The following is a 22,365-nucleotide window of genomic DNA, read 5'->3' on the forward strand; positions in this document are numbered from 1 at the left end:
TCTCTGCTCGGTCACTTTTCTGGTGAGGTCTGGAGCAGCACCAACCCAAGCACTATTCATCAGGTTGGTCGGGAGCTTCACTTGGATACATCCCCCTTTCAGTGTCTCTTATTAATGGAAGCCTGTAAAACACATGTGAATTATTGCATTTTGGGTTGACTACAAACTGTACAAGAAAGGAACAACCCCTGCCTTTTGGAGTTCAGATTTTAAAGAGAAGGCTCGATAGGATCAGTTAACTGGAATGTTCTTCAGAGTGAAGCAGAGAAGCCTGGGAACTGGGTGCAGAGGCATTGAAACCCTGCGGTGATAAGAGGGGACGGATCATTGTGATATGAGAGAAATGCAGAATGTCTTTTGTTGCTTGTCTATAGTTTGTGGAAAGTTTTGGAAACGTGCCATAGGCTATTGGTATCTGTGGTGACACACGCCTCTCCTTGCAAGTGCAGCCGTGCACTGGTGACTTGGGAAGAGAGGGAGTGAGATAGATGGCTGCTATGTGGGTGCTTTTCCATGACCAGGTATGGGCACAGGGAGTCTTGGGATTGACACTGGAACCAAGTAATCGACTTCACTGACCTTGAAGAAACTATGGCAACTTCCAAATCTGGGATAATTTTAGTCACCACTTAGGGTGAATACTCTGCACTTCCTCCATTTTAGGAGAGATATTTAAATTAAAAAGTACATACTCATTTAAGTTATAATTCAGTTTTATGTTTGATATTTACAATTATACTGGATATTTTATATTTCCAATATTTCTTCTATGAAGAGAAGAAAGCAAGACAGATGGAGAAAATAAACATAGTGATAAAAAGAAGGGAAGCCAAATGTGACTGTGGTTGAATTTCAGTGTTACAAGGCTGAAGAGTGTTTTATTTCATTCAATCACAAGGAATTCTTTGTACATCAAGAAAGACTACCTGTAGCAAGATGGCATTGCCAGGAGTTGTGCACTTAAAAGAAAGATAAAAGCTTGAAGTGAGAGGATTGAAAAAGAATACGACATCCAGATAATGACTATTTTGATTAGATTCTAAATGCTTAAAATATTTCACCTCATAGCATGAACAGGTCATGTCTCAAATCAGTGATTTCCTTGTCATCTTGCCTAATGCTCAGAAATATTTCTGTGCCTTCTCCTAGTGGCCACTGTAAACCAATTAAGAGCCATACACAGCAAAAACTCATAAGTGCAAATTCAAGATTGTATGTGATCAAGTGAAACTCCTTCCTTCTTAAAGTATAAGTACAATAATTTAAAATAAGAAAAAAGTTCTCTAACTAGTCTACCTATTCTAAATATCAATTTATAAATCCTGTGTGACCTTTTAGAATTTTTTCTTATGCCTCTCTGTCTTTGTAGCTAGTTACAACAAAATGGATATACAATTCTGTTTGCCTTTTTATTTAATGTTGTATGATAAACATTTACCTGTGTTTCTACATGGAACAATAGTTTAATTGCTGCCGTAGAGGATGATATGTTTTTAATCATATCTCAATTTTGACATTATTTATTGACATACTAGTAATAGCATTGCCTCTTTATTTTCAGTGAATTATAACAAAAAGGAAATGCCTATCACAACATAATTTTAGGACTCACACCTATAATACACATAAGTATGGTAAATTCACAAAAGTGGTAACCACTTATCTTACCAGCAATCACAAATATTCTAGGTTTATTATTATCCTGGTTTGAGAGATAATCTTTAAAAAAAAACTGTGTTATTGGCTCTGACCAGTTGGCTCAGTGGCAGAGCATCAACCCAGCATGTGGGAGTCATGAGCTCGATTCCTAGTAAGGGAACACAGGAGAAGCAACCATCTGCTTCTCCCCTCCCCTACACCTCCTCTCTATCCCTCTCTTCTCCTTGGCCTCAGGCACTGAGGATGGCTCCCTGGAGCCTTTGCCTCAGGTGTTAAAAAAAGCTCAGTTGCAAGCATAGGCCCCAGATGGACAGAGCATTGGCCCCAGATAGGGGTTGCTGGGTGGATCCTGGTCTTCATTTGATTTTTGTATATTCATACCTGTTAGTATTTTCCTTTGTGATTGCTTCTATTACGATTAAAAGGAGAGTGTTATTTTTCTAAATAGCTGATATGTATTCTAATTTAGAGTCAGTTAAAATAATTGTAATGGTTATAGCAAACCATTTAATCCTTTTGGAGCTAATTTGATTACATAATGTAAAATATAAATTGAAAAAAGATTTTTAAAAATAAATAACCCTCTTTTATATACCTTGTCTTCAGATACTAGTTTATATATAGATTATTAATTCTTTTCTAGTTATTACATATTTATTTGTGTACCAGCACTACTATCCGACTAGTTATTGGCGCTTATAATGTCCTTTTTTGTTTTGTCCATTTTCATTGGTATACATTGCCCATGTGCAGTTCAAAATAAATTTAAGAATATTGTTGGTAAGTATTCTAAAACACACACAAGCAAAAAATTATTTTTGATTTTTAATGTATTTTATCCATAACTTAACTTGCCAGAATACACATATTTTGATATTTAGCTTTCCTTATAAAACCATTTTTTTGTTGTTAAAAATCTGTTATGTTTTTCAGTAAGTACTCATTTCAATGTCATGTTGATCCTGGAACATTCATACCGTTGCTGGGATTAGAAGTGAAATGTTCAACCTTCCTAAATCTGGTCTGTGTGTGTCTTCTCTGGACAGCAGGAGGCACCACTGGCATCATACATGAAGTATAAATTGTGCAATTTGGGTGAATCTGTATGTGTTAAATGTTCTGATACTTGCGTTCAGAACTGCCATTGTATAAAATAAAAATGGCTGGCAAAATTCATGCTGATAGTTTAAGCCAAAGGGTTGCAGGAAAGACAAGATTCTCCGGGCATTGTGCCTGTAAGGGATGCCCATAGGCACCAGTATGCCTGAGGACCCAGTGCACACCCACTGTGGCCCCCGAGGCCCTACATTGGGATGCAGCTGAGCTTGGCTGCTGGCCGCATGAGCTGCGGGTTTATCCCTACCTCCAGGCACGGGCCCAAAGCACTGGCTCTGCCTGGAGGAGAATCTGGTGAGGTTGAGCCAGACATCTCCTCCTCTTGTGGCCCCCTGCCTTCACCCTTGGCAGATGTGTGACCACCAGGGATCTCTAAACCTCAGTGCTGGGGTGTGCTTGGGGTCTGGGTTGGGAGCTACAGAAAGGTTTGCCCTGCTGAGGGCTGGGGCTGGGCTCTAGCCTTGGCCACCACTCTGCCTTCCTCATCCCAGCCCTCCCCACCCTCATCCACGTCCCTGCCTGCTTGTTGAATGAATGAATGCAGGTATATAGAGAAAAACCACACACGATATTATCACATATGTACAGACACACAAAAACATCTATTATATTTTTAGCAATGTCTCTGATTCCCATATTGTTTTAAATAAAGTGTTCACTTCGTAAATATGGTTTTGGGGCACTGAATTATATTTCCCCTGAAAACATGGTCAGAGGAGTGCATACACTTGTTTGATTGTGGAAACAATCGGGGCTGAAGTTAAATCTATTCTCCTAATGTGGAAATTTCAACAATATTAATGATTCTTTTCTAAGAACAGACAAACATATTTTTTCTTTTTTGACACCATTTTACCTGTCCTTGCATAACTTTTCTTTATCCCTCACTGATGTCTAGACTTATGTAAAAGACCATTAAATAATTGTTTAAGAGAACAGTTAAAACTTTGAAATGAGTTATAACATGTTTTCTTAAAATTTAAAAGACCAACTTCAATAAGAATATTATTATTTAAATTTAAAAATGTTCTTGTGCATAGTATTAATTTTATTCTCATTAGATTTCAGGGTACCTCGATCACATTGGAAAGATTGTTAAATTTATTAAATAGTATGACTTAAAATACTATGTTTTCTTATGTCTCTGAGTATACCTTATCAATGCATGGATATAGTTTGATGTTAAAATGTCATTTTGTACTTAAGATTACAGGTAAAACTGAGAGGCTGAACTTCGTTGGCCACTAAAAACCCCATGGCTGTTTTTGCACGAGTGCGGGCTGCAGCCCTGGCCGAAGTCCAGCCTGAGCAATAACATTGTACTCAGTGTACCTCAAAGTCCTTTGTCATATTCAGGCCTTCTTCTTTGCTTCCTGTTCTAAACAACTGTGTAACATTGTTGAGTTCATGTTCATGATGTTTCTGTATCCCGTTCAGCAGTCCAAGTGAAATGACTTGCATTCATTATACATATGTTATCTGTAATTTTGTTAAGTGCATATGTTTAAGGTTATCATCCAACTCATTGCTAAATGAATGATCTCTTTGGATAGTGGAGCAGAATGCTATTTAATCAATATTGGCTAACATGCTATGCATGAATTCATCATTGACCTGGGTTTTATAAAGCACACCAAATTCATCACTTCACGTCAAAACAATCATTAGGAGCCTTTAAGTGGTCTTGAAAATTACCTGTCTAATGTGAGCAGGAATGCACTCAATTAAATGAGTCCTGAAATATATTTGGCATCTGTTCAGCTCAGAGTCAGGAAACAGTCCTGTTTTTGTGGATCAGATGCAGATCGTTTAAAAATGGTGCTGGACAGCAACATCATAATTGAAGGAAGACAGAGAAATCTGGAAGAGGATACTATAGATTAAATTGAAAACAGTAGAAGTCAATATGATTTTTAGTCTGATTTTCTGTAGCAACCCAAAGCAAAAATTATGATTTTTACATTCCCAAGTAGATAACTTGAATGCTTTGAATGTGTATATTTATACTAGCAACTTCACGCATCGAAAACAATGTAATTGATTTGTGTTAATTGACTGAGAGTAGAATTTCCAGGAAGTGGATCTTGTTGAGGTTTAGCTCATTGAAGGGATTCTGAGCAGGCCATGTCTCAGTGTCTGGAATTGTTTTGATCTAATGTCACTGTCTGTGAACCTGGTGTTTCCTCCCATCCCAACTCACCCCTCCTCTGCTCCCTGATGCTTTTTCAGAGGTCTCGGTTTTCTCTGGATCTCAAGAACACCTGCTGCCCCTCTGCCTCTGTACCACGTGACCTTTCTCAGATGCTGGGTTAGATTTTTAAACTTTTCATAGCTTGGAATTTTTAAGGACTTCAACTATATTTAAATTTCCATCATGGCAGGCCCTGTGATTTATATATTTCTTGGATGCCTCTATGTTTTACCCCTGTCGATTACTCTATAATGATGCAGCTTAGGGGTTCTCATTTTAACCTTTCACATATTTATGTGTAACTATACATATAAGGCCAAGAAATATACACTGTTATCAAAGCATTCACAGGCCGTGTTTAGACCCCAACAAGCAGCAATAAATATCCCTTATATTGTCAAGGAACCACTTTGAGTGGAGAAAAACTCTAAGGAGAAGTGCATTAGTGGAAAGGAAAGAGGAAATGAGACACTGGATGTTGATCTTGCCAAGTGAAGCCTTGAAAGAAAACACTGCATTGTGAATTTCTTTTCATTCTTTTCTCAAATACAATCCAGCAACTCTGATTAAGAGAACAATGGCAGAGACGCGGGAAATAAATCCAAGCCATCTGATAAATCCCTAGGAAATAACAAAGTTAATGGAAAGAGGAAAAGCTTCCTGAGAATTTCAGTTACTATTATTTTTTTAAAATAAAAACTGGTCTTCGGAAGAGCAGTGCGTTGCTCGTGGTTGTAACTATATCTGTTACCTTAATGTTTCCTTTAGTTTTAAAGATTAGCTGTGTGGAAAATTGTCAATCATTTGCATCAATGACTTGATTAAAGGAAAGAACAAGACAATATGGTTAATAGAGGAACTGTAAACTTTCAGTTGACTAATCAGTGTCACACTGGTCCTGTATTGCGGTCGTTAGGAGTAGCACGGAGGCTCGATGGTGTCATGAGATAAAGGATCTGGTTTAACCCTTCTTCTTTTTTTTCTTGTCTCCCTCTTTTCCATCTTGAAACATTACCTAAGAATCTCCTGTAAGTACTTTGAGACCATTCCTCTCCTCTGACAGCCATGTGAGGGAGACAGGAGAGCAATGGCAGTCGTAGTATCACAGGGTCGCGCTGTCGGCAGATGCCGTCATATCACAGGCACTGGTCCTCAAAGGGACTGGGTGGCTTTGGTTTATCACCTAACCTTCAATTGTTTATGTAATGGTATCTGTTCGGCATTTTTCATGAGGTGGTAAGGCTCAGAGGGAGTCACTGTGTGTTACAAAGCATTGTGAATTGTAATAAGTACTTGTTACAAAGTATTGTGAATTGTAAAAAAATTGTAAAAGAAATATAGATAGTTATAGGTAGTAGTAATCTGATAGAACATAGACTTGCCTGATAAATAAACTAGATATATAGAATTTAAAAAGAAATTAGCATTATAAATAACTCATTTGTTTTCTTTTACTCCAAATCCTGGATTTTCATCTCCTTTTTGAAATCTCCCTTGCTTCTCCCCCCCTCCCCCGCTCCCCAAAGGCATTCTCTGTATGAAACAATGCTCCCACATTACCTCTTCCATACTGATATTTCTGCACTTGCTACACTGTACTGTAATTACATGTTTACAGTTTTATCTTCTCCGCCAGACCATCAGGACTTTGACAGCAGGGTTCTTGTTTGTTCATCCTTGTTACAAGTGACAACCACATATACTAGCTGCTCAATATATGTTTGTTAAATAGATTTTAGAAGGAATTTTCCAGTGATGTTTCTTTGTGTGTTTAATCGTAGATCTATTCGGCAAGAGGGATAGTGTTTTGGTCTATTAAAGATAATATCCAGGCACGCGGCAAGAAGTAATTCCAGATGTGTGTAAATAGGACACTCTGGACCATGGCCCGTCCTGCCCGTGGTCCAGAGGAAGGGAGGAGAGAGTCAGGAGTGATATGATCATTGATAGATCGGAGGTCTCGGAAAACAGGAAATGTGAGTGAGCTGCACAGGTAACTAAGTGGAGGCATGTTTTCAGACATCTTGACCTCTTTCTTTACCACTGAAGGTGTTCAATCTTGTCTCCTCTGGACCTCACATTTTTTGTCTTTTGGAAAGGGCATTAAAGCAATGACTTGTAATGTCTCTTCTAGCTTGATGATTCTATGTATTTGGAAATTGGTGGTTGATTTATTATTATTATTTTTTATGTATATACACAACTAAGGAAAATTAACTGAATGAAGTGGAGATACTAAATGTTACGCACATCATTTTCCCCATGTATTTATTATACAGATGTTATCAAAACAACACTAAGGCAAATTGGAGAAAAGGCAAAACGTTCACGGGGCTAGGACCTAAGTCGGGCTTTATAGGACGTGAGGTGTATGGGCAGAGGAAAGACAGTGGGGATGGCCACAGGGCGGTGAGGAAGCATGGTCCCTTCGTGCTAAGTAAAGGGTGTTGACGAATTTCGAAGATGGGATTAATAGGAGAGGGCCTGGAATGTCTTGGAGAGTTCTCCTTTAATTCTGTAAGCAACAGAGGACCGTGTTCAGGCAGGAAGAGAGGACAAAGTTGTACCTGCTGAATGTCATCAAAGGCTTGGCAGGGCATGAAACCAACACGAGCAGAAAGGAAGAGAAGAGGAAATTGCTCATGACAGGACTGGCACAGGGCTCTATTAAGAGAAGAGAAAGACTGGGATAGAGCGAGTCCTGAAGGGAGGAGGGCCGTCTCTGCCAAGAGGTCGTATCATTCAATTCGAAAGAGCTGGAAAGGATGCTTACAGCTGGAGGAATGTGGCAGCTCCTCAAGTCTCTACCTCTCCTGAGCATTTCTCATAACTGATAAAAGATTTATCTCAGTTGTCCAGTGTGGTTTGCAAAAATGTTTATTAATGAGAGATGTCCTCTCTTTGTTGAACACAGGTGGATGTTTGAGTCTCTGGAAGACCGCACGAAGGCTAATCAGTCCTCTTATTTTAACCTCTTATTTTTCTTGGTCTCTACTCTTGAAGAACAGGCATCTATCCAGGGCTCTTTTTAAAAATTATCATTAAAGCGATTGTTCTTGCACATATGCACCTTTTATTCTTCTGTCATTGCTTCTCTGTAGCATTTTCTTGTGTTCCTTTTTTACTGTTTGAGTTTTGAATTCTAGAATTGTTTCAGTATTATGCCGTGTCGGAACATAGAAGCGTGGCTTGACAATCCTGCTGACAAGTTCTATGTCAGTGTAAGTGCCCGGCACGTCCTTTGCTGTTTTGCATTCCTTTGCAAAGTATGCCTTTGTTTAGTCTTGAGGGAGTAGGCTTCGCCGATTCTCCGTGTACTCGGAACACGGCTTGTGCGTGGCTAATGACCGCTCTGCTCTGTGTGCAGTTTGCATTTCCAGTTCCTCCAGCTGCCCGGCCATTCCTTTTGCGTGCTGCTGGGTGTCTAATCTGTGGGGATGACGGAGGCATTTTTTTTTTCATGGAAAGTCTTAAGAAAAATGACACGGGTTATGGTGGACAAATGGTGCTGCTTTCCCAATTTACCTCCTTTGTTTCTGAAATCCTACAGTCTGTTTTTGTATCACATTGAGCACATTATGGAAGGCCTGGCTAATTAATTATTACCCTTTGAAGTCACAAAATCCTTTGCTAGCAGTGTCCTTTTGAAGCTAGAAAGGTCTTATAAAAACTCAATGCTAAGTATTTTTATAATTTTGTGCTGGAGTCGCCTAGGATGCACCCTGTATCTTCATTAGATATAATTGGAAACTTTTTATCTACCCTGGGGATTCAAGATGGTATGTTTGTGAATATGCTACTCAGATGAATTTTAATACATAGTATTATTTAAACAGGGAAAGTTGTTAATACCTGTAATGGCCACTTTCCAGTTGTCTATTTTTTTTTAAGAAAATGATCTTTGTGGATTAAAATGTTTACAACCAACAGGCTATGTCCTACAAAAAAAAAATTTGCCAGTTTAACCCAAACAGGTACCTGGGCTCTCTCCCTTCCCCTGACTTTGCTCCTGGTTTTCACGAATGCTGTGGCCACCACCTGTTCCCATTTGAAGCAGTGATTTGTGCTATACATCAGGACAGTTGTGAGGGTGTCAGTGACCCCAAATATAACCACGGTGCTCAAAGGCAGCTCAGGAGAATGGTGGTGGCCATGGACATTAACCGCAGCCCTGGGGAGAGAGTGATAGGGACCATTTCCTGAATTTTTAATGTCCTCCTAGCTTTGCTTCTGCAAGTTCTTAAAAACCCTGTGGGATAGGCAGGGAAGGTCACTTGTTCTCTTTTTGTTTCGTGTTAAATCTTTTTATTTTAAATGAATTTGGACTTGCAGAAAAGCTTCAGGCACATTTATAATTTATAGTTGAGGAAACAGAATCGTAGGATGAATAAGTGATCCATTTAGAGTCCAACAACCAGGTAGGTGTTCAGTAAATATCTGCTGACTGGTGAGAGTGAAAAGGCATAGAACCGGGATCTCCTGACTCTTTGTCTTGTGACATTTTTGACTATTCATTTGCATTTGGTAAGGCTAACAACCCACTCTTTTAGGTCTGCATAAGTTACAGCAAACTGTAAATTATTCTTTGGTAGCTTTAAATTAAGAAATAGTCTGTTGCTTTGCAGATTGCTTTGTAGTAATAAATAACCATCTACCGCACAGTGAAAAGATATTTGCAAATAATGCATCTTTTATGCTGTTGATTATGATTTATTTACCCATGTCATTTCTACCTTCACAGAGATTGGGCCAGTGACAATTACCACAGATCCCAAGAAATTTCAGTATGAACTGAGAGAACTGTATGTTCAGGTGAGTGCTTGCTTTCCATTTCATTTCTTTCTGGGGGAAAGGAAAATCATGACCTGAGCTGATTTTTCATATTTTTATATTTGAAATAAGTTATTATTGATGGTTCAATTCCAGTACCACTTTTTTTTTTTTTTTTTTGTAATTTTCTGAAGTTGGAAACGGGGAGAGACAGTCAGACAGACTCCCGCATGCGCCCGACCGGGATCCACCGGGCACGCCCACCAGGGGCAACGCACTGCCCACCAGGGGGCGATGCTCTGCCCCTCTGGGGCGTTGCTCTGCCGTGGCCAGAGCTACTCTAGCGCCTGGGGCAGAGGCCAAGGAGCCATCCCCAGCCATCTTTGCTCCAATGGAGCCTTGGCTACGGGAGGGGAAGAGAGAGACAGAGAGGAAGGAGGGGGAGGGGTGGAGAAGCAAATGGGCACTTCTCCTATGTGCCCTGGCTGGGAATTGAACCCGGGTCCCCCGCACGCCAGGCCGATGCTCTACCGCTGAGCCAACCGGCCAGGGCTCCAGTACCACTTCTTTTTCTCACTGCAGTCCTGGATGAATTGAACAGTGGCTAGTGGAGAGGGGCAGGCTGGGTATGCCCATTCATCTGTGCACTGTCAGTCATGGCTTTCATGCAGCAGTGGCTGAGCTGAGTAGTTGTGACAGAATGTTTGGCCCACATAGTCTGAGATATTCATATATGACCCTTTACAGAAGTTTACTGACCCCAGCTCTTGATGACTTCCTTCACTGAGAATAATAAGGAACAGTTCATTCTTCCTCTAAAATAGTAATGGTAATTTTGATATTCTGTGCTATAAGTCAACTACATAAAATTTTTGACTGTAAGTATAATTGGGTTATTAGAGAATAATACCGTTGGTTGAAATGTTATTCCGAAAACAGGAGTTGGAGCTAAGATTGATATGCACCTTCTCGGTGGTGCAGCTTTGAGAACATTATCCCTAAATTCATTCATTAAAAAAAAAAATTTGCTTTCCTGAGGCTCTTTCAATATACTCTGTTCCATGAGGGTCTCTGCCACGGGCATCTACAGACTGTGGCCACTCCCCATCCTTCGTAAGGTGTTGGTACCTGGATTGTTGGCTGCCTTTGCCCCTCAAGGTGCCATCATTCCTTCTGGGGGACTTCAGTTCTACTGGCAGTGACCTGTCAGAACCTTCTCTCCTCAATTCCTTAACCTGCTAGTCGTCGTCAACGATCTTTCCTTTACTACGTCTCAGTCTTCTGTTCCCACACTTCCTCTGGGCCTTATCATCACCCCAATCCACTCTGTCTCTCAAATCACTAAACCAAGCATCTTTTTTTTTTTTTTTCTGAAGCTGGAAACAGGGAGAGACAGTCAGACAGACTCCCGCATGCGCCCGACCGGGATCCACCCGGCACGCCCACCATGGGGCGATGCTCTGCCCACCTAGGGGCGATGCTCTGCCCATCCTGGGCGTCGCCATGTTGCGACCAGAGCCACTCTAGCGCCTGAGGCAGAGGCCACAGAGCCATCCCCAGCACCTGGGCCATCTTTGCTCCAATGGAGCCTTGGCTGCGGGAGGGGAAGAGAGAGACAGAGAGGAAGGCGCAGCGGAGGGGTGGAGAAGCAAATGGGCGCTTCTCCTGTGTGCCCTGGCCAGGAATCGAACCCGAGTCCTCCGCACGCTAGGCCGACGCTCTACCGCTGAGCCAACCGGCCAGGGCTAAACCAAGCATCTTAACTCTTTGAGTAGTGAGTTGTTTTCATGCTCACTGAGCCCCGGGAGTGAGTTTTTTTCAAAAAATGAAATTAGTTCCAGTTCTACTTTTATTAAGTTAAAATCATATTTGTTTGATAACCAATTTATGGAAACAAGAAGAACATACATTTGCCTTTTTTAATGTTGCCTTAGACATTTTTAAAATAAAACATTTTTGTACGATCGTACTCTGGATGGTCAGGAGGCACGAGGACGTACATGAACATTTGTACTACTCAAAGGGTTAATCTCCAACAACAACCCCCTGTCCACCAAGCTTGTTGGTGTAGTTCCTTGCACTACAACAGCCTCTTCACCCTCATCGGGTACTCCAGTCCACTGGGCCTTCTCCTGTCTCCCAGGCCATCAGATCTCTCTCTCTCTCTTTTTTTTTTTTACTTTTCCTCAGTCTAGTTCAGCGTTCTGTTATTTCAAAGACACTCCTTTTCTTTCTTGGCCATTGCTTTTGATTCAAAAGGCAAAATCCATTAAAAGTATAAGTGTTCTGCCTGACCTGTGGTGGCGCAGTGGGTAAAAGCGTCGACCTAGAATGCTGAGGTTGCCAGTTCGAAACCCCAGGCTTGCCTGGTCAAGGCACATATGGGAGTTGATGCTTCCTGCTCCTCCCTCTGTTCTTTCTATCTCTTTCCTCTTTCTGTGTCTCCTCTCTCTAAAAAAATGAATAAATAAAATGTAAAAAATAAATAAATTGTAAAAAATAAAAGAACAAAAGGCAAAACCCCTATTCCCAATTGACCCCAGTGATATGCATTATTCACATCTGTCCACTGGTAGTCAAGTGCTGTCGAAGTCTCACAATGTGGCAGGTTAAATCCACTATAAATACATAACCACCTACCTCCACTGGACTCTTAATACTCCCATAATCCTTCTATGTTTCTCTGGTCAAATCTCTCATGCCTCCCAGTGACAACTACAAATATCTACTTTTCTTAAACCTCCATCCCATTAGCTTTTATTAATGGCGATTTCAGCAAATGAGCCTACAGTGAACAAGTGAGCTCACTTACTGTTTCACAGATGGGCACATTCCAATGGAAGCCCTCTGCTTCCTCATATCCAGCATTCAATCCACCTATACTCGGTACCCACCCATCCTCTCATTCCTTTTTATTTATTATTTTTATTGATTTTTAGATTGCGGGGGGAGGGGTTAGAAGCGGGAAGCATCAACTCATAGTTGCTTCCCGTATGTGCCTTGACCAGGCAAGCCCAGGGTTTTGAACTGGCAACCTCAGCATTCCAGGTCAACGCTCTATCCACTGCACCACCACAGGTCAGGCCATCCCCTCGTTCTTTACTTGATCTTAACCCCTCTCCCTTCTTCTGGAGATCTTCTCTTCCTTAACTACACTCTCATTTTTCTTCCCATTTTTTCTCAGCATCCTAGACAGTTGGTTTCCCTCCATTTGGTCATTGAATGTTGAGGTCCCTGAAGGTTTTGGAACTGGCCATATTTTCTCTCTCATTTTGTGTCTTCTCTTTAGGCAAAGTCATTCATATTCACATAAATATGTGTCTGGCTTAGACCTCTGCTCTGAGAAGCAGAGCCTTAGGTCAGTCTCTTGAATGTCACAGTGGCCTTTTAAAGTGAAACTCACAAATGTTCCCTTCCCACTGCCCCAGACTTGGCCCCAAGTCCCTGCTCCTTGTCTTCTGTTTGTTATCTTTGTGAATAATGGCTTCAGTATTCTGGTTATACTACTAGAAGTTTGAGTCATTTTAAATACATCCCTCCTTTTCCCTACAAAGTCTTCGTTTTTAACTTTTTCATATGTTTTTATATCATTTGACTTCTCCCTATTTCTGTTGGTGCAATCCTAGTTTCTATTGCTCTATCTTTAAACTAATACAAAACAGTTTCTAAGTGATTTTCCTGCATTTACCTTGCTTTTATCTTTTAGGCTGTTCTATACTTTGCAGATAAGATTTTCTCAAAACACATCTCTGAACATTTTTTCCCTAATACCTTGGCCATTCATCTCTTACCATCACCTCATCAAAGTCTTCCCAGGGTTCTCAGTAACGGGAGACCTAAATACCTTTCAGCCCTATGTAGTGCCACTCTCCCTTGGGGATCTGTGCTCTGCCTTGGGCCTGGCACGGAGTCTCCCCAGATCTGTGTTCTCATCCATCTCTACATAGAGTTTTTGCACATGCTGTTCTTACCTAGGAAGTTCTGGTTCTTCCTCCTGTGCTCAATCTGTGCTCTCTTAACCAAGTTTAAAATTCTTTATTTGAAGTCTCATCTTGAATATCACTTCCTCAAAGAATCCTGCCCTAACCTCCGGGCTTGGTCATTTCTTTTTTGCCTCACAAAGTAGTTAGACTTTCACATCGAAAGACAATGTCTGATTTAGCTTGTTATTGAATACCCTAGTGAAGTGGCTGGCATATAGAACATGATCACTTTTTGATGAATTAAGGAATAAATGAATGAATATATCACTATGTACACATACAGAGTCCAAATTAGACTTTGAAGTTTCATACTTTGGTTTCACCGTTGGGTGAACGATTTAAGAACTGTGTGTGGTATGAACATAATTGGGGCATATGGTGAAAACCACAAGTTTGGAATTCCAAATTAGTATCCAGTCCTGATTCTTGTGTTGCACATGTCTCCATTTTTAAATTATATGCTAAATTGAATTATATTTCATAAGTATCTAAATAGATTTTATATAATTATCCTTTGGCTATTTTTCTATTTTATTAAATTCATTCTGATAATTATCTTCACTAATCTACTTCCATTTCCGTTCTTTTACACCATGTTATTCTTTTTCAATCATTATCTTCTCTTTTTTTAAGTAAGAGGAAGAGAGAGAGACAGACAGGGACAGACAGACAGACAGATAAGGACAGACAGACAGGAAGGGAGAGAGATGAGAAACATCAATTTTTCCTTGCAGCACCTTAGTTGTTCATTGATTACTTTCTCATATGTACCTTGACTGGGAAACTTCAGCCAAGCCTGTGACCTCTTGCTCAAGCCAGTGACCTTGGACTTAAGCCAGTGACCACTGGGCTGAAGCCACTGACCATGGGGTCATGTCTATGATTCAAAGCTCAAGCTAGCGACCCCACGTTCAAGCTGATGATCCCGCACTGAAGCTGATTGAGCCCATGCTCAAGCCGGCGACCTCAGGGTTTCGAACCTGGGTCTTCAGCATCCTAGATCAATGCTGTATCCACTGTACCACCTCCCGGTTAGCCATCAGTCATTATGTTGAAACTTAATTACAGTTGACTTTTCTGTTCCTTTACTGAGTACCAAATTCTTGCTACTTTGGATGTTCAGATTCTCTGAAAAAATCTATACATAAAAATTTCTATCCTGTACATGAATTGTGGGAATCAGAAACCGTGTTGCTTTGGTTGTATATATTTTTAGGTTCCCTGTTTCTACCATGAACTTCTGAGGTATTGGCCTTGTAGCTGTTATTGGGCATCTGGTCCACCTGTGAGATGGATACATCTGCAGCAGAGTGGACTTACATAGCTGTTGAATAAATGAATACCATATGAAAGTGACTTTACTTGATGGTCCAAAAGATACTTTAAAAAACAAATCATCAGTTTTTATTACAGAGAGATTCGGAAGGGCCAAGTATGGAGATTACTAGCTGATAGAATATTAGGAAGGGATTTACTGTATTCATTTCTTTTCCTCTGGAAGAGTACAGCTGAGCTACATTCCGGCCAGAAAGAAAATACCTATATCCTCAATGAAACCTGGCACCGGCACTCCCTGATTTCCTGCCTCTCTCTTTCTTTTGTTCCGAAGGATTTTCAGGGATTGCCCTGATCCTCCCTGTTCCATTTGTCTCCCGAGAGGACCCTGATTCCTGTCTCATACTCCATTGATTCCCTCCCCAGTGCAAGCCCCTTCTGAAATTGAACCCGATCCACTCTACAGGGTCATCTAACAACTCTGCAAGAAAATAATCTTCCTTTCTTTTCCCCTGGAATGAAAGCTGGTGTCCAGTTCTCCAGAGGTTTCCTCTGGACAGGCTGCCTCTTATGGATTCATTTTGCATTTTCTTGGGTACCAAGAGAATGCTTAATTGAACAACCAGCCAGGGAAGACATAGACATCAGTATTTACTTTTTATCTTCATTCAACATTGGGCATTGTTATCGGCTTGAGGATTCCAAGTGTTTTTACCTTTAAAGTTTCTAGTGAATTATTCTGTGGGAAGGTAAAAGAAGAAGAAGGGAGGACAGATGGTGATGGAAGGAGACTTGACTTGGGGTCATGAACGCACAATGCAGTGTACAGATGATGTATTATAAAATGACGTGAAACCTACATTGGTTTATTAACCAATGTTACCCCAATAAAGTCAATTTGTAAAAAAAATTCAAATGGTAAAAAAATAAATCAATGGCAAAAAATTTCATTAAGAAGGGGTCAAATATGAAAGGACTCTAGGTTACATCATCACTTAACACCTGCTCTAAAGACTATTTTTTTTTCTCTTCAGTATTTGCTTAGAGAATATTTTCTATTCACCAATCAGTCTGAGAAACTGAATATCAATATTACAAATTTCATAAACTGTTAGTATGCGATACTAAAGTTTGTGTGTAATTTACAGACCCTTTTTCAGTTCCTTTTCAATCATGTTTAACAACACCCCCTAAATCACTGACATCGGGAGCAAAAAGGATTGCTTTCTTATTCAAACTAACTTGGATTTTTTAAGAAAGTGAACCTTTAAAAATATAGTTTTGAAAACCAGAAAAATAAATCCAGTTTGAAGTAAACTTAAATAAACGCTCATTTATATCTCGCTAGTCTCAAGTAATTTTCTTACAGAGATAAGGAATCCAGGAAAAGCCATTAAAAAATTTCCAAGAAACATTCAGAAAAAAAAAAATCACTGAATTTAAATCATTACATTCATAGCATTAATATCTTTGGCTTTAACCTCTTTCTTCTAGAATACAGATAAGTAACTTGAAAAGCAACTGAGCTTTCTTCTCTCTGGGGAGAAGAGGGAAGAAAAATGACAGCAAATTGTATTCAGATCAGCAGGAGCTCGGGGAATTAATGTCCTTGTAAATATGCAGTGTGATGTCCTGCCTCTGGGCCACATTCTTCAGAAGAAATTGTAAAGCTTGTTGATCTTTAGAAAATGGTGTTGGCAGTGATATGCTTTCCAGCCTTTTATTCAAATGTTTTAAAGAACAAAGAGCATGTTAGTCACACATTTGAAGTGTAAAAGAAAGTATTTCAAGAAAAATGGGATTACAGTTATTTCATATAGGTAATTGATCCCCGAAACAGGAAAACTTTTCATGTAACTTAATTTTTTGTGTGTGACGTATTTGAATAAAACTGACCTTAAAAAGGCAGGAATAAGAGTAAAAATATGTAGAGCGGCACCGTCACATAGCAAACAGAGAGAGTTATGAAGAAGATATGGGTAAGGTCCAGTTATTGACTCTCTTTAACAGAAGCAAAGGAATAAGTAAACACACTACAGCAGGCTGAGGTTAAGGGAAAGTGTTTGCTGTAATATAAGAACGTTAGGTGTTAGAATTAACTGTCACAGGGGAATACGGAAGACCACAGCCAGCTTCCAGAGCAGTAGAACCAGTGTCTGTCCCAAAGTAAGGGCTTGATAAATGTTAACTGTTATTCCTACTAGTTATACTCTGACCTCTAGTACTCCCAAGTTCTTTTAAGGGAAATAGTTACCAAATAATTAAACCTTAAAAGAGCAACAGTGAGGGAACATGAGCTTGTGAAAGATTTTGCAAATGTAAGACGAACTCTCAATTCAAACCTACACAAATATCAATATTACTTTTTTACACACGTGGATTCTCAGGTTTTGAGACATTAGGTCGCATTTCTTACTCAGGGCACCAAACTGTCATGTGGCAAGACTGGTTTCAGACCGAAGGTCTTTAATGCCTCGCCCTGTCCTTTAATCACTATCCTGCTTTCCCTCTAAATATGATTTAAGTAGCCTCATTAACCTCCTCCAATTAAGGTCTGTTTATATAATGTCTCTTTGTATTTTACTTCAAAGTACGGAAGTACAGGACCAAAGACAGATGTAGGTCTAGGGCTGGTCTCATCCTCCATGAATTGAATTTATTCCTTAACGATTTTGACTTCTACTTCTACCTCCAATCACTTTGAGTAATGACTCACCAAAAGCTATGAGTAGCAAATGACAAAGTTGATTTTAAACAACAACAACAACAAAACTTCTCCCTTTGCTCAGCACGTGTTCTCGCTGCTTTAGTGTGTAAGCTTATTTAAGTGAGACCACACAAACACATTGGAGAGACACAAGAATAAAGTGCATTTTAAGAGTTGAAAGGTATAGTGCGTATGCCATACTTGTGTAGGTAGAGGTGGTGTTTTGATTACTTTTATTGTTAGAAGTAAAGCTTTAGTTTGTTGCTAAAGTTTTCTGCTAGAATGATGACTTCTTTGAGGGCCAAACGATCCTGCGTCTCCAGGGAGTGACGGTTGGGCACTGAGATCAGGGAGCGGTGGGCAAGGAGGGACTTCTTGGTTCTTTCCTGGCCATCCATCCCGGTACTCAATCCAGAAGCAAATAGCTTGATAATTTCTTAATAATCTTTTGTATGTACTTCAAAGGACAAAGACTAGAAGAGTCTTTTATGACTGCTGGATGGCTTTTCAAAGTAGAATATACAGACAGAATGGGGTGGGTGTGGATTTTGATGGGGAATTTTTTGATTTTCTCTTCAAAGGGTGTGTGTATGGGAACGTTCTTAAGGGTAAATACATGAGTCATTTCAGAGTAAATATTACAGTTACGTGTGACAAAATAACGTTTAAGAAGAGGAATCCACTGACCTATGATATCTGCATTTACCCCATACATGCTACTTAACCAACTGAGGGATGGCTCCATTCCTCACGATGAGTATAAAATCTGATTGTGTCCATTTTTAGGTGATGGTAGGCTAGAAGTCAAAATGTTTTCCCTGGGAGCATGTTTCTTAATCTAAAGCCAGGACCTCTAGAGAAAATGATAACCCTCATTTCAACTAAATGGATGTAAAGGAGATTTAAAGAGTTTCTCTTCAGTCCACCTTGATCAGAAATACTTCTCAAGAAGATACCTTTTTTATTCTTAGGCTCTGAAAAAGCCTCAAGAACAATTGTGAAATCTTGGAATTGGTATTATAACTTTGAGTACTATTTGTATGAATTCCTTCCAGAAAACTATTGATACTCAGGCATGAACTGACAGCAGTGAGAGATTTGATGGCACTGACCTTCGTTAGCTGGTAGCCGGCGGGCTCCTTTGGAGCGATGTCTGGGTGTTCAGAGTGGACACGGGCTTCTTTGGGAGGCATAGCACACTATGGTGTGGTCCAGCTAAATCCCTCAGGTTTCCTCGATAAACCGTAAACCAGGCCTCCATCTTTCAATATTCATGTCGACGTTTAAAAATCCTTACTTATCTACTCTGTCTGAATATATGTAGTTTCCCCCTGTGAAGTGATCTAGATCTTAGTTAAACAACTTGGTTAAGTGACAACTAGCTGTAAAAAGAATCCCATAGGATTTTTCTATTTCAAACCTACCTATAATAATATTCATAAATTATAATGATTTTATTAGTAAAAATGCATGGTATTGATACTTTTAGGTCAATACCTAAAATAACCTTAACAGTATAAATATATCTTTATTAAGTAAAAAGAATCACAACATGACAATCTCCTTCAACTACCCAATAACAAATGTACCGGAAAGCCAGTAAACTCGTATATGAGTGTTGGAGCAGTAAGGAAGGGAGAGATTTTGGTGTTCAGGTTTAGGAATACAGAGAAGAGATAAAGGTCATAGCAGAGGGAAGATGGGGGGAAGGAAAACCTGTCCAGAGATAGTCCAAGCAGGATGAATGCCAAATTGGTGATTGACTCCACTTGGTGAGAGCCTCCTTAGACCCAGCCCAGTCCTCTCCGGGCTCATTGTCCCTAAGCCAACAGGGCAGCCATCTTTAGGAGAGACCAGGAATCAGTGCCAACCAGGGACCAGAGCAGTGTTTTAATTTGATGGGAAAAGAGAAAATCACAATATAAAGGTACAGAATCCTTGAAGGAGAGAGGAAAAAATTCTCTAAGAATAGAGAAGGGGAGAATTTCTGAGGGGGTAATGGAATAATACCAAGATACCATTTTTGCTCGAAGTTAACTCTGCATACTTACACATGTCTTCTGATCTTTAGACAATTGTTTTCAGGGTTTTTGTTGTACCTGGTTGCTTCCATGTAATTTTCCTCTTCAAAGGATTATGTTTCATTATAATTCATGTAAATTATGAAGCTTTTGAAATGTTTTCAAGTATGAAGGTACCTCACTTTCTGATATGTTTTTCAAGATATTGAATGCCTGGAACATAGTATATCTTTGTGGTTATTTGAATTGAAGTGAACTGCATCTCCTCTTAAGTCCCAACATGAAAAAAGTCCAACATATTGGAGAATTATTGTTGAAGACAGGTACTAACCAGGAAGTCTGGATATGGTTGTAACTGTTGACCTTTAATATGTGTGGACTCAAGGTCTGCAGTTCTTTGATTTGGACTTCACCTTCTTCCGATTTTTTTTAAATTTATTTTTTATTTTTTTATGTGCCTTGACCGTGGGCCTTCAGCAGACCAAGTAACCCCTTGCTTGAGCCAGCAACGTTGGGCTAAAGCTGGTGAGCTTTTTGCTCAAACCAGATGAGCCCTCGCTCAAGCTGGCGACCTTGGGGTCTCGAGCCTGGGTCTTCAGCATCCCAGTCCGACGCTCTATCCACTGCGCCACCGCCTGGTCAGGCAAACCTTCTTCAAATTAGTAAAAGACTCCAGCTTCTGGGTATAACATCTTCTATTTTTATTATGGAGATTTGACATTTGGGCTCTTATGTCCCTCAGTGCATCCCTGCCATATTTTCCACACATGATGAAGCCCAGCCCATGTCACCGATTGTAGAGCTCTACAGTTGTTCTGATTTATGTTATACTTGCTTGGACCCAACTTTAAATTAGATTCACTGTAATTTAGTGGTTTTCACATATCTTCTTGGTCATAGAACCGCACAGCTGTACATTAAGAATGAGGACTGAGGGCTGAAAACTCTTAGCTTGGCTTGCAACTGAGTTTCATTCCTGGATTTTATAGGTATAGGGCAAATTACACAAATAATACATTTCAAGCAATAGGTATTCCATGTAAAAGGAATACAGTCTGGCTTTGAAACTAGTCTGTACTCAGGAAGTTGTCCTATTCTTACCCAGTTAAAAGAAGGGCAAGTATTGTAATGGTAAAAAGAATTCTTTTGACCTGAAGCATGAGCCGACCAAATGAGTTTCAGTTTTTGCTTAGAGTAAGACACACCTGGAAAACAACTGGGAAGACACTGTTTCAATGAAAACTGATGATGAGAACAGAAGAACTGAATTGGGTTAACAAGAAGAGAGATAATAAGGCAAAGAGGCAAGGGCCTGCTCTCAGATTAACCTTCCTGGTTCTCTCATTCCTAGTTTGATTAACATTTTCCCATTAGGTTTTGGACAAGGACCTCATTTTTCTCTAATTCCTCTCAGAGTTTAAAGGTTTCATTTATCTCATTGCTACTCCCACACTGTCTTGTATTTAGAAAAGACAGCATGCTAATCTGTGTTTTATTCCTATCTTGATTGATAGGATTTTTCCATTATTATTTAATCTTGCTTTTCAGGAATTTATTTTTTGAACATAATTTCAACTGTGATTCTGAGTTCTTTTACAATTTTTTTTCCTCTGTAATTCTAGGAGCAACAATTACTGTGAAAGGTCACATGCTTCTGTTTTTTTTCTATTTGAAGTGTCATTGGTGACTTAATAAATTGTAGCCATCAGTACAATTATAAAGATAAAATGAATATCAAAATACTGAGCAAGAATGTGCCTACTGATATAAAGTAGTTCCATTTCAGAGTTCAAATAAAAACACAAAGTTAACAAAGTCAGGCCCTTATATACTTTTAGGGAATTATGCAATTCGTGCATTATAAGTGTCACCTCCTTCTCATCTTCCTTTTTCATGTATGTTTGCAGATTTATGTGGTTTGGGGGAACATTTACATAATGCCATGTTGAGAGAGAGAGTAGATGTGAGGGAGAAGAAAGAGAGGGGAGATAGATAAAGATAACTGGGAAATGGGGGAGTTATTTTATATACTACTACATATATAGTGCCTGGCTAAAGAGCAACTTTTGGAGCTTGTACTTATAGGGGATTTACCTCTGGAATTACATTACTTGAAATGAGACCGGCTAAGCTTGAGTTACATTCAGTCTGAATGCAGCAAGTATGCCTAGATTGTGTCAAGATTGCTTTGCACAATCTCATTGACTCATTTACTCCCTGTTCATTCATTCATCCATTCATTCATCAAACAAATGGAACGTTTACTGAGTTTCCTCAAGGAACAAAGATCTTGTGGGAGGAAACATATAAATTATAATACAATGCAGCAGATGCTACAATGGGAGAATGAACGATGTTCTGGGAGCATCTAGAAGTCTGTGGGTCTTTCCCCCTCTGCTTGTACAGTGTCTCTGACAAGCTAAATTTATAATTTATAGACAAATGTGAACTTTGTTTATAAACTTTGTGTATATATTTTTAAACAAAATGAATAATTTATAGTTTTTGGAGTAGATTGAAGCTAAATTCCTGACCCTTAGTAAATTAAAGCAACATGAATTTTGTTTGTAATAACTTTTGCCAGGAAACAAAGTTCATGGAAGACTTTCAGATCAAAGCAACAACCTTACAAATAACAGTCTA

The 22,365-nt window shown here is 39.6% G+C and overlaps 1 protein-coding gene across 1 annotated transcript in view; it reads left to right on the top strand.

Moving 5' to 3' along the window:
• HMCN1 (hemicentin 1) overlaps window positions 1–22,365 on the top strand; it is a 431,303-nt gene that overhangs the window by 93,475 nt on the left and 315,463 nt on the right. Inside the window, exon 2 of the mRNA XM_066261348.1 lies at window positions 9,708–9,778. Within this exon, the coding sequence (XP_066117445.1) occupies window positions 9,708–9,778 (71 nt within the window). The remainder of the gene's footprint in view (window positions 1–9,707; window positions 9,779–22,365) is intronic.

This window comes from Saccopteryx bilineata, chromosome 2 (genome assembly GCF_036850765.1).
Source record: "Saccopteryx bilineata isolate mSacBil1 chromosome 2, mSacBil1_pri_phased_curated, whole genome shotgun sequence".
In the NCBI taxonomy this organism is placed as follows: Eukaryota; Metazoa; Chordata; class Mammalia; order Chiroptera; family Emballonuridae; genus Saccopteryx; species Saccopteryx bilineata.